The 16148-nt window shown below is 42.5% G+C and overlaps 1 protein-coding gene across 3 annotated transcripts in view; it reads left to right on the forward strand.

The window, feature by feature from the left end:
* Positions 1-16148, forward strand: part of SPEG (striated muscle enriched protein kinase) — a 1422155-nt gene that overhangs the window by 667523 nt on the left and 738484 nt on the right. For all 3 annotated transcript variants that reach the window (XM_086954403.1, XM_086954404.1, XM_086954405.1), the window contains one exon: positions 1508-1768. In XM_086954403.1, the coding sequence (XP_086810529.1) occupies positions 1508-1768 (261 nt within the window). The remainder of the gene's footprint in view (positions 1-1507; positions 1769-16148) is intronic.

The raw sequence follows: 16148 nt of genomic DNA on the forward strand, positions 1-16148 counted from the left end.
GTCCTCTTCTCTGTGATCTGAAATTAGAAAAAGCAATTCTGCAATTTTCCCTTTTTTTATGATCACTACATCGGTTGGAAGATACCTCAGAGGTAGAGATCACAAATAACTTACACTGAAAAGGGATTTGAAATAAAACATATTTGTTGTATTAGAAGAACAATAACTTTCCCTGAGAAGGTATTCAAATAAAACTGGAGTGTGTTTGTTGTATTAGAAGAACATATATAAGAAGCCCTGAAGAAGTCTTCGGACAAAACGTGTTGGCTACATGTGAATTATATTTATAAAAAAAAATTCTTCTATTCAAATTAAGAAGGCAAATATATATAAATAAAGGGATTTCTATGGAACAAATTGATGTAGTTTGTGCGTTGTGTCAAAATAATGGAATTATATGTGAAAATGATATGATTTTGAATGTTAAAATTTTGTGCTGGACAAAAAAAAAAGTTCTACAATTTTTATAAGGAAAGTCCTGAAGCTTTTCGTTGAAAAAAGGGGGAGCGAAAGGGGCTGGCTCCCCTGGTCCATACACTATTGTTGTTTATTGTAACTTGGTACCCATGGAGTGATAGGTGCAGTAGCAAATTGTCCCAGCCTCTTTTTGTAAATTGTCTACGATCTAATACATATTAATGTTCATCTATTACTCTTTTACATCTACTAAAGGGACATTTTTTGGCTTATCACGGCATAATAGCCGGTAAGCAATTATTTTAGCAGATAGATTGGACGGAAGAATGTCAATTATTAAAGTAATTGTTAAAAGGGAGATTAAGATCACCTGTAAACCCTGGAGAGATACAATGATTTGAAACTTTGAAGTTTATTGTGTGATGCTTGTTTTATGCAGCTAATCATGGGAGTCAAACCTTCCTTCCCACTTGTTCTGTCTATCTGCCAATCAATCTCTATCTCCCTTCCTATTTGAGCACTTCCTTATTTAGAGTCCCTTATGATTTCGCTATCACTTTAGTTCTATGGTTTTTGTGTCTACCAGTTTTTTTCTGTGATTCTCTCCGCTCATGTAATCTCTGGGCATTTCTACCACTGTCTTGTATCTGTCTCTCTCTCTCTCTCTCTCTCTCTCGATCTCTCTCTCTCTCTCTCTCTCTCGATCTCTCATTTGTGCTTCTCCCTTACCACAATGTGTCTTCTTTATTTTTGATCTTCATTTCTTGGTCCTCTTCAGACTCCTCCCTTGCTTCTGTGTTTTTACTCTCTCCCACTATTTAACTATCTCTTTATCCTTCTCTTGCTTTATCACTCTTGATCTATTTTTGGTCTTTCTCACCCTATTGATAATGTTTTACTCATGTGCCATTCTCCCTTCCATCTGCTCATGTTGAACCCTGACATGCTACTCACTCGTTTGCTTTTTCTCGATGCTTCTCATTGTCCCAGTCAGTGTTTATCTCTTGTCTATTCTTGTTTACAACTCTCTGTGTATTCGCCAGCCTCTCTCATTGCTTCATGGCTGATTTTCTCTACAATTTTCCTCCAGCTCATCCTGAGAGCAATTCTCTAGCAGTGGTTGTGCCCATGCAAGACATCACGGTCAATGCAGGTGAGATGGCACTTTTCGAGTGCGTGGTCACGGGCCCCACAGATGTGGATGTAGATTGGCTTTCTCGGGGAAAACTCCTTCAGCCTGCACTACTTAACTGTAAGATGCATTTCGATGGCCGGAAGAGCAAACTGCTGCTGAACTCTGTCCATGAGGATGACAGTGGAATCTACACCTGTAAATTGAGCACAACAAAAGGTAAGAGATCACTGTTTTCAATTCCAGATGCTGAAATCAGGTTGACTTCCTCCTTAGTTTAAGTTTTCAAAAACTGAGTTATGCTTAGCGCTAGACTCCAGTGTTGCAATAAAATTATATTACTTTTTTTTATTCACTCGGTTTAGTAGATGAAGATTCCCTCTCCTGTGAAGCAAAATGATGTGTATCTTTTTACCTCACTGTTAGAAAAGATAGCCATACATGTGGTTCTATAAATAAGTAGCTTCCCATTTTCTGTGTGCTTTCATGGTAATTTCCATTCTCTGATATGGGATAGAGAATGTACTGTACCATGGCATACAAGATAGAACTTCTAGTTCCTTTGGGGCAGGATAAAGAGGAGTTTCTCTTCCGCTCAGTGAAGACTCAGTTGTTTCTAAGAGTATAATAAGATCATCCTGTTCCCAGTAAAGAAAGGCTGGGAGCTTCTTGTTACCTAAGTAAAAGTATCTTAGTAAAAGATGCATAGTTTGCCAATGTTAGGTCCAATTTGTTATTAGCTATTGTAGTAGGATGACCCTCTTTTATTAGTTCAGTGTTGTAAAAGGCCCTTATGTCGCCATTTCATATAATAGGGTAAAGTGCTTCACATTAGCTCTGTATAAAGAGCGTCTTTTTATACTTATTTCAGTGGCATTGACCATAGCAGATTATGGAAGATTTTAGAGGACCTAAAGGTTGAGCCCACACTTGTGCAGTTTTTGAGGCAATTATATGCGGGGCCACAGCAAAGGTGAGATACGGACTAAAGGGAGAATGCATAAAGTCTTCCCGCGTAGAGAGGGGTGTCAGACAAGGATGTGTACTGGCCCAGTTCCTTTTCTTATTATATACCAACGCATTGAAAGAGGAACTGGTGGCCAGGGCAAGAGATCCCCCGCAATTTAATAATAAGCAGATTGTCTCCCTTCTCTACGCGGACGACGCAGTGCTAATGACTAGAACCCAGTTCAGATTACAGAGAGCCCTTGGCACTTACATTTACTTTATGGACAATCGGGGCCTGAAACTCAATGTAAAGAAAACATTTGTGATGTCATGTGAGAAGGGGAAGAATAAATGTTGTAGCTTAGCTGCTGGGGGCGGCAAAATTGAATCTACTAAAACGTTTTCTTATCTCTGCATCTTGTTTGAGTATACAGGCTCCTGGGGACCAGCGGTGTTTGAGAGGTCAACCGCGGCAGTGATGAATGTTTAAAAAAAACTGGTCCAGGGATCTTTGTCACTGCCCATGCGATAATACATCATTACAAACAACAATGCATGTGATCTTGTTTTGTAAATTTTATTATAAGGAACGTGCTAGATGGAATGTGCCTCTTTTGAAGCAGAAAGCCTGGAGGCAATGTCGCCCGGCTTTCCTATTCCTACAATTACTGGATAATGTGTACTGTGTTGGTATCATGACTGGTCTTTTGAAAAGCATTTTGAGGAAAAGGAAAAGTATTACCCTTTAGTCTTTAAATTATAAAACATGCTGATGGGCCCGCTGTTTTTATAAGGTATGTTAATGGCTATCTTGTATGAACTGTTTTTTATTGTTCTGCTTTTATAATTGTATCAAGTGCCTAAAATCGAATAAAGCATTTTCCGATTCTGATTCAATTGTGTATAGGATCCCTCTTTTTCTCAGGGTATCTTATAAGTCTTTTGTAAGATATTAGATTACTGATTGAGAGGGATAAAACCCTACTCAAGCAGCAACCACAATCCTTGTCAGGGTGAAGTCATAAACAAACCCTAAATTAATCTGTGCTGAACCCTCTGGTAGATTTAGCACAGAGCATTAAGTCTTAACCTGGAGGCAGTGTATATTTGTGCAGCACTTCAAACAGTCATGAAATGAAAACACTTCACAAAAAGGACCCCATACCAAATTAGAAAAATAGAGTAGATTTTAATAAATAAACAGTAGAATGAGAGCTATGCAATTTTAAAGATCTCTGTGAAAATAGCAATAAAAACCTAAAGTGCCATTTGCTTCTTTATGGTCATACAAGATTGGGATTAAGTCACAAATTCAGACCTGCCGTGATGGAGGACTAATTAGATACAGGGACTAGTCCAGTGAAAAAGTTGCCTTCTCTGTCCAGCGCAAAGAGTCCTGTTTGCGGTGTAGTGTGCCCCGAGAATCATCGTGGACATTCGTCGATGTGACAGGAAGAGCAAGCCTGGCATCGCGGATGGTCATCACAATAGCATGATGATCCTGTTTGTCGTTGTGAACGGAGCTTCGCAGTGGTGCTTCCCGCGAGCAGTTGATGCTGTAGTGTGAAGAGTTGGGTTGATGGAACTTCACATTGGCAGGCTGTGAGAGCGGCAAGGTTTTAGCACCAACGGCCTCATTTGCGGTCATGAAGAGCTGAAAAACTTCAATTCAGCCTTTCTGAGGCCACACCAAGGGTCCACACCAATGGGCTCATTCATGGTCACGAAGAGCACAAAAACTTCAATTCAGCCTTTCTGAGGCCACACCAAGGGTCCAAGACTCGGGTGGTCAAGGGCTTGCGCCGAATGGATCTGGGTGCTGGTTCAGGTGGTTGTGAGTGTTATGTCCCTGTGGCTCTGAACAGGAAGCCAGCAAATTAGCCCTTGAAGTCACTTTGGCAGTCCCGGGTTCAGGTACAGGTCCAAATCCCTCTGACTCAGGCAGGAGGGCAGCAGGTTAGTTGTCCAGCAGAGCAGCAGTCCTGCAGAGTGCCAGTCCTTTCAGCAGTACAGCAGTTCTTCCTGACAGAGTCTCCACAGGTCCAAAAGTGTACTGAAGAGTTGGTGTCTGAGGTCCAATGCTTATACAAGGTGTCTCCATTGAAGTTGAAAAAGCTTCTAGAGGTTTCCCTTTAAAACACACATGTTTCCTGCCTTCCCTCCCCTTGCCCAACTACAGTGGGTATGCAGCCATTTGTGCGGAGACAGAAAGCAGCCTATTTAAGTGTAAGTAGGGTGTGCCCAGCTCCACCCTTCCATCCTGCCAGTGATGGCCTATCCAGGCACACCAAAGCTCTCTTTTTATTAATTAATATTTTTATTAGGTTTTACCAATATATACAACCCTCAACTTACCCCACCCTTCCCCACACAATTATTTACATATAGAATGATCAAGCACATATAAATGCAGAGCATACTGTTGTGTAGTTACTATACAAACTTATGCAGGATCTCCGCATTTGAACAACATACACTGTAGGCCTGGTGTCAGACTGATTCTAAACACCCCCACTGGGTATTTTTGCCTGTATACCAGCTAGCTCACAGTGCCACTAGAATCTCCTCTTACCAAGGAGAGAATGGTTTTTGGCAACCATCGAACATGACAACCCTGATCCCTCAAGACCGTGGAAACTGTGTACTACTTTTTGCTCAGTTTTCTAATAGAGCTAAATAAAAAAATGGTCTGGACATTTTAAATAAGCATTTTTCAACAGTTCTTATTCTAGTGTAAAATAGATGAGCTGCAACAACCACTTGATAGTAACAGATATAAATGATTAGAAGCACAATGAAAGTAAAAGCATGATAGAGTTCTACCATTTTGCAATAATCATGAATACAAACAAGCATATAAAATACATGATAATAAAAAGTGCGTACTGCTACGATGCCTAACTAACTTGATGTACCTAAGTGTACCTAGCGTGTGTAGGTGTTAAGCCAAGAATCCCTCCAGGATAAAGTCAACCGCATTACTTGGATTGAGAGACTGTGGGACCCTGTCCTGGTCACAGGCTGGACACCCCGCAAGGGATGTTAGACCACTGCGAGCTGGAGGTTCTGCATTTATGAACCTCAGTATCTTCGGTCAGTGTGTCGTCCGGGAAGTCCAGGTCTCCACTGCCTGTCCATAGGCCATCCCGGGGGTTCTACCTCTGTAATACTGTGTCGGACTTCGGATGACATTGGGAAGGAACTTTTTACATTGATATTATACAGTAGATGGTAGTCCTGCTGTGCTTCCAAGAATCCTCATGCATAATGTATGAGGCTTTTACCAGGGAAAATCCTGCATTCTGTGTGCAGTTTTGTATGTAGGTAAAAGGTCAGTCCCTAAGAACCGTTATGTATGTAATGTAGGGGAGACTATAGGTGAAGGGTTATGATGTTACCTGAGCCTATATTAGGGGACCTATATGGAATATAGCACCCACTCCTCATCCAACGACATAGTTAAATTCTAAACGTACCACTAGGCTAACTAGGTACTGCTACGCAATTAAATACAGGAAAAATTAATAGCCGTGCTAAAAAAAATTTAAAATTCTAAAGAATCTTTGAAATGGAAAATAGGAAATTGTCACTCAAGCCATAGCTCTAATATCTCTGTATTTATAGTTCGAACTACTTCAAGCATCTGAAAGCCATGCATGTCCATAAAAATTTGTTTTTGACGACGACGATCCCTGTAACAGCTCGCATGATTACGTCAATTGAGCACAGATGATCTTCCGTACTGCCTGCAACCAATGCTGGGACAGCCTGTGCATTGTCCAAAGCCTGGGTGTCAGTGGAGGAGCCGGTATCCATTCTGACAGGAGCTGTGACTACCTGTGTAGGCTCTAGGAATGCCAAGATCAACAATGGAATACGCTGGGGACACTGCAGAACATGTGCCCTTATCGGGTCCAGTAAAGCATCAATGTCCGGTTGCGCACATGATGGGAGTGTCAGACAGACGAGATCTAACATGCATTCTTCTCCGCAAAACAGGCATCGGAGGACAGGTAAGATGCAGTCCATCCAGAGTGGTCTAAATGACAAGAACCAAGATGCACTTAGTTCTCTCAGGCGAGGTGTGCCCAGATGTTGTAGTATGTGATCACGGTAATTACGCTCCTGGAGTGCTTTTTCCATCTCCTTGGTGACTGGAACATCCATTGCATATCAGTAAATTGACAATCAGGATACCTGCTATTAGAAACAGGATTAGTGGAAGTCCTCCAAAAATGCTTCCGAATACAGAGTGTATAAAGTTTGGTATAACTCCGAGAATCGTCTGAAAGGTGCCTAACAGTCCTGTACCTATGTTCTTAAATAGGTGGACGATAGCAGTTGTATCAGACATGTTATAGATAAGATTTACCATTTCTGCAAAATGGAAGGGGCAGTTCGTACGTATTAGGGCCTGTATCTCGGCTGAAGACCTTGCAATCTGTAGGTCAAAAGTCTCTTAAGCGGAGGTTAAGGACACAGTCTTCTGTAGAAGCATGGCTTTAATTCTGCTCAAAGTATCAAACCATATTAAAGAAACATTTAGTAAATGCCATAACGGCGCCTCCCTGACTGTATGTGTTGGTGGAAACAATACTTGCATACAGCAAGTAACCCTGGAGCTCACTGTAACCAGATGTGCGATGCACGGAAGCATCCCACAACAACCTTGATCGATCACCATCAAGTAACTCCCACTCGAAAGTAGCCTGAACACTGGAGTAATCACCACCGCCGGGGCACCTCTCAAGTGACGGGATACGTTAGCTACTGAACCGTTACAGACCCATGCAGCATTATATCCTGTTCTCACAGTTTGTACCACTTAGAAACACTTCTAGATCCCCACTCCTGCATCGAAATCTGTATGGTAATTCCCAAAATTCCTGAATTAATTCTCTACCCATTTCTTCATATCTGCCCTCTGTTCGAGGCAATACTGAAATTGGAATGTTGTGACTGGTTGAGTTAAATGGCCATTGATTAACCATTCTGTGGATGGTGCTTCTGCCACTGTAAAAGCGAATCTGTCCAGTTTTTCAATACACAGCATTGTATATTTTGCTCCTCTTTGTGCCATTTTTTGGTCTGTTTTGTCAGATTGTATGCAGAAAACGGAGACGTACTGTTGATAAAACGCCAGGGCCCATAGCCTGCGTGCAAAGATTGCAGCCTCCAGCTCAATAACATAATAGAACGCAATTGTGATTGCCTGTGCTGTAGTATGAACAAATCTTGTTCTAGTACATCAATAGCAGAAGATACAATGTTGCCCAGTGAATATATCCTGGAACGTAATGTAGTCATACCATTGTCAACTATGGCTAAAGCTTTCTCTAAGTTAATCCGATTTATTTCTCGTAACCTCTCCTCAGCTTCTTGTTGGGAGATTTTCCAGATTTTGTTATAGACATCATAATAAAAAACATTTTTGATGTGGCTTTCTGGGACCCAATAAAAAATCCAATTTGTCCACATCCTCTGTAAGTAAGAATAAGTGTTGTTTCACCTGTGTGAGTGTTGAGGATTTTGGCCAATCAAGGCATAACTTCCCAACACTGTATGACATCCCTACCCCTGGATGTTCTCTTTGTACATTGCATGGGTCTGGCCTGTGGAAGATAAACCTTCCGATTGTACCTTTTAATCTTTTCTGACATCTATAAGTGTCTGTTTCCAAGCCAACCATCCCTTCCAATTGGGGTCTGATCAATTGTATTGCATGATGTCATCTAGCATAATCCCTTCTCGTGCTGTAAGGTTACCCTCAGTGTGTGATGGTGTTGGAATCCGAGGTGCGTTCAAATCCTTATTCTTGGCTAGTCCAAGACAGGTAGTTTGTTACACAGTATCACTCAGAAACATAATCTGCTGAGGAATGATTCATGCTCTAAATAGCGCTTCTGTTCCCTGGACTGGCCAGTTTCTAGAACCCCAGACTGATTTTGTGTCTATTGTGTCTTTCCATAAATCAAAACTTTGCTCAAACAACTGGGTAATAAAGGAAGGAATATAAATCTGTTTGGTGTTTGTCAACATATTTTTCTGTGCTGATGTCTGTGTAATGTTAAACCTTGAAAAATATGAACATTTCTGTGCAAATGTTTTTGAACTGCTTTTCTGCGTTGTTGGGCAATGTTCCCATTGGTGATATGTGAAAACATTTCTGGGATTAGCAGTTGTGTACAAAAATGTATGACCATAATGTTGATAGCAATACATTGTGTTGAAATCTGATGTTTCTTCCCACATTTCATTATTAGAAAAGGCAGCAGATTGTTCTAAATAGGACAAAATATTATTTACAGTTTCATAATCCTAATCATTGGAGAATGTTTCTGGAGTTAATGACATAATTTAAAGATATTTAAAATAAATGTTGTATTTTTAAAAGTTTGGTTGGACCAAATATATCGTAGTAATCAACCTTGTTCCACACTATACCACTAGGTATAGGAACTGCTGTAACGTTCACTGATGACGAGGCTCTTTGTTCACAATGTGAAGAAAGTTGAGATTTCAGAATCAGATTCACTTTTGATGCTGCAGAGCTTTGCCTAAGATAAGTTTCATTAATAAGCATCCTAAAAACAGTTACTAAGCCTATCCAGAAAAGAAAGAAAAGTATCCCGGTGATTACCCAAAATTCGATCCAAGGTGATACTACGTATGTTTGTTGAAGAAAGATTAAAAAGTCTTTGATTTGCTAGTGACAAGTTTTTTGGGCTGGCATCGTTTCAGGTTCACTTGGATCCAATGAAAACATATCGAAGTTGATGAAATAGCCAGATGCAGTTCGATCTATTTTTGGTAGTTCCGCAGGTTTTGTTGAACTTGTAGATGAGGCATGCTGATGTAGACATCAAGGTTTGGTTGAATACAAATGTGTCATTCATTTTGGTTTTGAATTTGAGTTTGAACGTCATTTTCAAGAGGAACGAGTTCCATGGTATTATTGCATAGTCCATCATTCTGTGCTGGGGTACTCTTCGAACGTGATGAGTCTTTTTGTTTGAGCTTCCTGTATAGTAGCGAGAGAAGGACATAGTGTTTTTTATCAGGTCAATGGAGACAAATCTTTTCACCTTTGTCCCGGCAAGAGCCGGCAGAAGTACAGTTCTTGTTCCTTCAACGGTTTGGACAGGTACAGGCTTTCTGTATGATGGCCCAAATTCTTTTTTGTCTTCTAATTTTTTCTCTGACCAGGTCCCGGACTTTAGGGACCCAGACAGGTCTTGACGTGACTGACTTGACTTCCCCAGTGGCGGTCCGCTTTACCTGGACATTGCTTTGTAGTTCCCTGGATTCATTCAGATCCTGTAAAACAGCCAAACGTGTATGGATGTCAAAAGGTTTCTCATCCGCCACTGTGCCTTCACAATCAATATCAGGTACCCACATTCTCGTCCCAAATAGGACCTCATAAGGAGTGACACCCCCTAGATAGCTTATTGGTATGCTGTTCAAGGCTCTTTTTACTCCATATAAATGTTTGACTCAACAACCACCTGCAAATATTACTCTAGCTGTTTAAGATTGTTTTAATTCCCGTTTTTTTTCTCTCCACAACCAAATTTCCCTCGGGATGGTACAGAGAGGAGTACCGCAATGCTACACCTGAACCTCCCATGGCTTCCTTGTAAGCCCGAGAGCTAAACTTGGGGCCACTGTCAGAATGTAATGGGCACATTGTGTATGTCTCTATAAAGACTCGCAAATCTTTGTTAACAGTTAGAGTTTCTGCCGAGCGATGGGGCCACACTCATAGGAATCTCAAGCAGGAATCAACTGCTAACATGATATACCTGTAAGCCCCATTTGTTTGTAAGGGGTTGCAGTGGTCCAAATAAACACACGTGAGTGGTTTGTCTGATATTAATAATGGTGTCTGCGCTGGACGTGGTATGGTGGAGCCTTTCATCTGCTGGCAGATGTAGCATTTTAAGACATAATCTTTAGTCTGCTTTGTTAATCCTGGCCACCAATAGCGTTGTTTCAGCACAGAAACAGTTGCCGTAATCTGCGATCCATGTTTGGTATTACTCTATCCCCCACTCCAGGAATCTGAGGAAATGGAACGCTGTTTGCATCAAACTTGTAGGAGTACTTGAGTGGAAATCTTTTCGGAAGTGCAGTTTTATTGCGTGTAGCAATAATTCCAACCAAATTCTCACCGTCTATTCTCGTTTTTGAACAAGTGATTGCAGCTACGGAACCCGTACGTACAGCTCACTTTGTGTTGCACCTTCATCAACCAATGAATTCCTTTCAACATGAACGCCGTCACGTTGATGACTCAGTGTGTGTATCACGTGAGCTCTCATTAGCTCGTTTTTCAGTTCCACTACCTATTCCCATAGCGTTGTGTGCCTAATTGTGCCACCGTTTGCATCTTTGAACCCATTTTGACCCCAGTGGTGTAAGTACTCATTGTACGACTGTACAAAGTAAAATGAATCACACAGAATTAGTGTGGAGAATTCCCGATCCGAATTACCAGTGCGTGTAACAGAGCTTTTAATTCTGCTAGCTGCGCCGTGCAATCTCCTAGAGATTGTGTGTTTGTACAACTTGGATGACATTTTCCATCCTGCATGCGTCCTTTAACGATTGCACATGCAGCACTGTATACTTGTTTACTTCCAATGCCCGGCTGAGCAGATCCGTCAGTGTAAATTATGTATTCATACTGGTCTAGAGGCATTATTTCATTCGGGAGAGAATATTCTTGTACACATTGCAGGAATGCTTCTGTTTTTAGAAGTGGATCGTACCTGTATTCAACGTCGGTTGCAGTGAGAGAATTAGCCCATTGTATCCGTCTCGGGTGTAAGGCTGTTGCGTTAGGGATGCTTGCCTTTGTCGCAGCCTCTAAGGCCCGTACTGGAGTCACAACAATTATTGGTTTCCCCTGAGCCAGTGCACTTTCTCTCACTACAGCAGTCTGCACCACTGTCAGAATTTCTTCTGTTGATACGAAACACATCTCAGCATTTGTGTACAAATGTGACTTGTATGCTATTGGTACTGTTTCACCTTCATTGTATGATAGGTAGGTTTACCCTGATTGAGCCGCAACTATACGGATTACTAGGTTGTGGACATTCACACATGTTTTCAAGTGTTTAGACACTATCATGTCCACTTGTAGGGAACGTAGGATATCTTTAAGTTCCTGTGTCCATTGCCTAACTGAAAAATTGGGTCTTATTAGATCGTAGAAAGGTTTAACCCTTCTGTGTAATCTAAAATGTATGTTGTGCAAAAGTCTAGTAATCCCAGTATTGATGGTAAATTTTCCATTGATTTTGGAGGTTGGAGCAGCACACACCTTTCTAAAAACTTAGCCGCTAAGGTTTGTCCTTCACTTGAGAGCTCATATCCCAGAAATAGGACGTTAAGGTGGGCTATCTTTGATTTTTTTAAGTTGAATTTGTAGCCCTCAGAGGTGAATCCCAATATTATGGTATTCACTCTGATCAAGTGTTCTTCCAGGTCATCATCCATTAGATAAATGTCATCCACATAGGACACTGTCTCTTCATCAAGATTTTGAAGTAATTCAGTTATGGAGGAGGAGGAGGAGGCATCCTATGACATGGTGGTAAAAAGGGCAGCTGAGGTCCTTGGGCTAGAGCTCCCCTCAGTGCCCCTCAGGATTAATCTCCTCACTGAAGTGCTTCAACCAGGGGCTTCCACTTCCGAACCCCTTTTGCCGTTTAATAAGTCACTTATGGATGTCCTTTTAGGCACGTGGTCCAAGCCTAGCACAGGGGGCCCTGTGAATAGGATGGTTGCACGCTGCCATCGCCCAGCACTGGGTAATCCGAAGTTCCCCAGAGAGTTCGGTGGTGCAGGCCTCTACTTTCTAGGGCGTGTTCCCTTCCACCCCTCTGGACAGAGAATCCAAGAGGTTTGGAATGAAGAAATTGTTTCTTCCTCCAGCCTGGCATTGCGGATGGTGAATACTGCATGCTTATTGGGCCTTTTCTCCCACTCTCTTTCGAAGACGGTTGTGCAGATGTTGCCACAGGTCCCAGAGGAGGCCTGGGCTGTGAACTCCCTAGCAGTCAAGGATGGGAGAGATGCAGCAAAATTCACTATTCATGTGACCTAGATACGACGTATTCGCTGGGCAGATACAATTTCAACGACAGTGGCCTTGAGGCACCACGCCTGGCTTAGGTCAACTGGCTTCTCAGTGGATGCCATGCCCTTTGATGGAACCCTTCTTTTTGGGGAAAAGGCAGATTCGGGCCTGTTCAGGTTCAAGGACGTTCAAGCTACAGCTAGATTCTTGGCCTCTCCTCTACTCCTTGTGGCTAATCTTCCTTTCACTCCTTTCGTGGCAATGGAAGGGGTTTCCAGCTGCGTAGGCCCTATCCCAGCCCCCATCCTGCAGATTGCCCAATCAACGTGTGGATGTGGACGCACTACATTCCAACCCAGGAATGAAGGCCAGAAGTTGTTTGCCACCCTGCCCCCAGCAGCCACAGCCTCTGCACTTCTAGTCTGAGTCTGCAAACCCACACTATCCCAGTTCGCTGGAGAATTCATAACCATGGCCCCCACTGGAGATCCATAACATCGGACAAGTGGGTCTTGCAGATCATTCAGGAGGGCTGTTTGCTGCCTTTCCTTTCTTTTCCTCCTCCCATTCCGCCAAATCAGGAACATCTGGAGGAAGTTATAGCTGTTGGCCAAAGGAGCTATAGAAAGGGTCCTGGTTTCAAAAATAGACAGTGGTTGTTATTACTGCTACTTTCTGATTCCGAAGAAGAACAAAGGGTTGTGGCCCATTTTAGATCTTCGGACCATCATTTTCTTCCTCAAGAATGAGAAGTTCAGGATGCTCACGCTGTCTCAGGTTTTGTCTACCTTAGACCAAGAAGACTGAATGGTAGCGTTGGACCTGCAGGATGTGTATTTTCACATCCCCATCCTGCCGAGCCACAGGTGTTACCTGCAGTTCATGGTAGGCTGTGAGAACTTTCAGTTTACCGTGCTCCCCTTTGGCCTTACCAGTGCCCCTCGGGTGTTCACTAAGGTGATGGCGGCGGTTGCAGCTCATCTGCGCAGGTTATGGGTGTCAGTGTTCCCCTACCTCAATGATTGTCTTTTAAAGACGACCTCAACCAAAGGCAGTCAGCTCCCACCTTCACCCTACAGTGAACCTCCTGCATTCGCTGGGGATCTCTATACATGTGCCGAAGTCACACCTGACTCCTTCTCAGATGCCCCCTTTCATCTGAGCAGTTCTGGACACAGTGCAGTTTCAGGCCTATCCTCCAGAGCAGCGAGTTCAGGATATTTCGGTTATGATTCCAATGTTTAGGCCTCTATCCTGGATTTTAGTGAGACTGACTCTGAGACTGTTGGGCCTCATGCCTCCTGCATCCTGTTGGTAAAGAATCCCAGGTGGCGTATGCAGGCTCTCCAGTGGGACCTGAAGTTCCAGTGGGCAGAGCATCGAGGAAGTCTCACCGACATGGTACAGATCTCGGAAGGAACTGCAAGAGATCTGCAGTGGTGGTTGACGAACCATGATTGGGCCATCCCAGACCCTTCCCCAACCAGAATTTAGGGCGGTGACAGATGCGTCACTTCTGGGATGGGGCGGCCATTTGTGAGAGGTGGAGTTCAGGGGACACTGGTCTCCGTCGGAGTCAGGACTCCATATAAATCTGTTGGAGCTCCGAGCGATTCGATTGGCATTGAAAGCATTTCTTCCCTCTGTCAAGGGAAAAGTAGTGTAGGTGTTCACGGACAACATCACCGCCATATGGTACTGTTGTATGGCGTTTTAGGACCTGAGTGAAATTTTCCCGATTCATGCCCTTATATAGGTACAATACACATTGCCCTTATATAGGCATAGAAATCATACCCATATTTAGAAATAGCCCATGCAGTCCAAATACAGGCATGGCTACTTCCACCTGTACTAAAAAGTCACAACGATTTCTTGGAAAATCGGCATAAGCAGTCAGGGACATTCCCTTGCTTGAATATTGATTTGTCCAAGAACTCCTGAAGTGTTCAAAGAACTAAAATTCCCTTGGGGTTCTTTGCTGACGTTATTATGCCCGACTTTACGTCAAACCAGGAACCTTCAAAGTATAAATATGCCTTCACTTGCTCAAGCAAACACACAGTGGTTTGGAGCAGTTCGACTATCTACTTGCCCAATGCAGCTCGCTACAGCAAGTGCCGAAGGAAGCCGACACTCCAGCTGACGCACTGATCGAAAAGCTGTTGTTTCTCTCGCTGAGAATCCAGCTCCAGTGTTTCCAAGCTCCCCTTGCGGGGTGTTGGGAAATCGAGTCCGAGACGGAGATACCAGACCTCCTTCATTCTACCTAAGGTATGGAGCTGATTAGACCCTAAGAGAAATCTTGGACAGATTCTTGGCAAAGAAACTATATACTACACCATACTTACTTCTTCCCTCCTACTAGACTTAGGTTAGGTACATTGGGGTAGGCGTATTTTAGAAGCACCAGTTGAGTACTTTTAGCCATTGTTATTTATGTATGTATTCTTATGGCTTAGAAACCATACAATGCTTTTACAGTATTATTTTATAATACTATTCATGCTGTACGCATTATACTTTACAGCCTGTATTACGGTTGTAGCAGTTCATTTCTTTTGCATGAGAAAGAAGACTGTTCATTAAATCCTTTTATTGAAAACGCCCGTCTCTCTAGTTTCTCTGCACCTCTGATGAAACGAAGCATGCACGATTGACTGAGTAAAATACCTATTTATTGTTTCCACGACTCTGAAGATACATTTATTCTTGGGGAAACAAAGTTGTCATGTTTATGCGGTTGTCAGAAACTAATCCCCTCTTGTGAATTCGAGAAAGTTCCTAGTGACCTCTGTGCTAGCTGGCACTCACTATTAAGTTTAATATATTCGATAGAGACCTAGTCGGCCCCAGTCCTACGTCTAAACTATAGGATATATTATTCCAATGCGCAGAGCCTATTGGGAATGAAGAAACTACACTATATGGCACCCAACGTTTGGAAAGGTACTAATTCAATGCTAGATACTAGAGTAACTCAGTCGTGCTTTTCACAGAGACCCCTTTTCCCCGTATAATACTCATCTGGACTGGGTGAAAGGATAATATCTGCCAAAACTGAGTAGGACGAAAATCCTATGTATTAGTTTTTGTTTGTTCAACGTTGACGGATAAAGTGTTCCAAAATATTGTGCACCTTATCTTTGTTTCCTTGAAACTTGCTCTGCAAAACTTCCAGCCAACAAAATGACTGAAAGCGAAAACGGAGGTGCTGCAGCCAACCAGGCTTAGACGTTACAGGTTTCCAACAAGACGACCCGGATGCTATAATCATCTCAGAAAATTTGAAGAAAATCATCACTATAAAGCTTATAACAAATGGCCTATCATCAAAAGGTGGTAGGGTGATTTTTGTCATAGAGGCACACGAATATCGGGAGACAGAGGTATTCTATTCATGGATTGTCTTCCCAGAAGAAAATCCAGTAACACATGTGTTCCACTTCTACAAAGTAGAGGAACCTCTAACAGAATACACTCCTTTTGAGAATGTTGAAATTCCATTAACATACCAAGAGCATGCGTTCTGGTTTAAAGGCGACCTACAACATCAAAATC

This window comes from Lissotriton vulgaris, chromosome 2_1, assembly GCF_964263255.1.
Source record: "Lissotriton vulgaris chromosome 2_1, aLisVul1.2, whole genome shotgun sequence".
In the NCBI taxonomy this organism is placed as follows: domain Eukaryota; kingdom Metazoa; phylum Chordata; class Amphibia; order Caudata; family Salamandridae; genus Lissotriton; species Lissotriton vulgaris.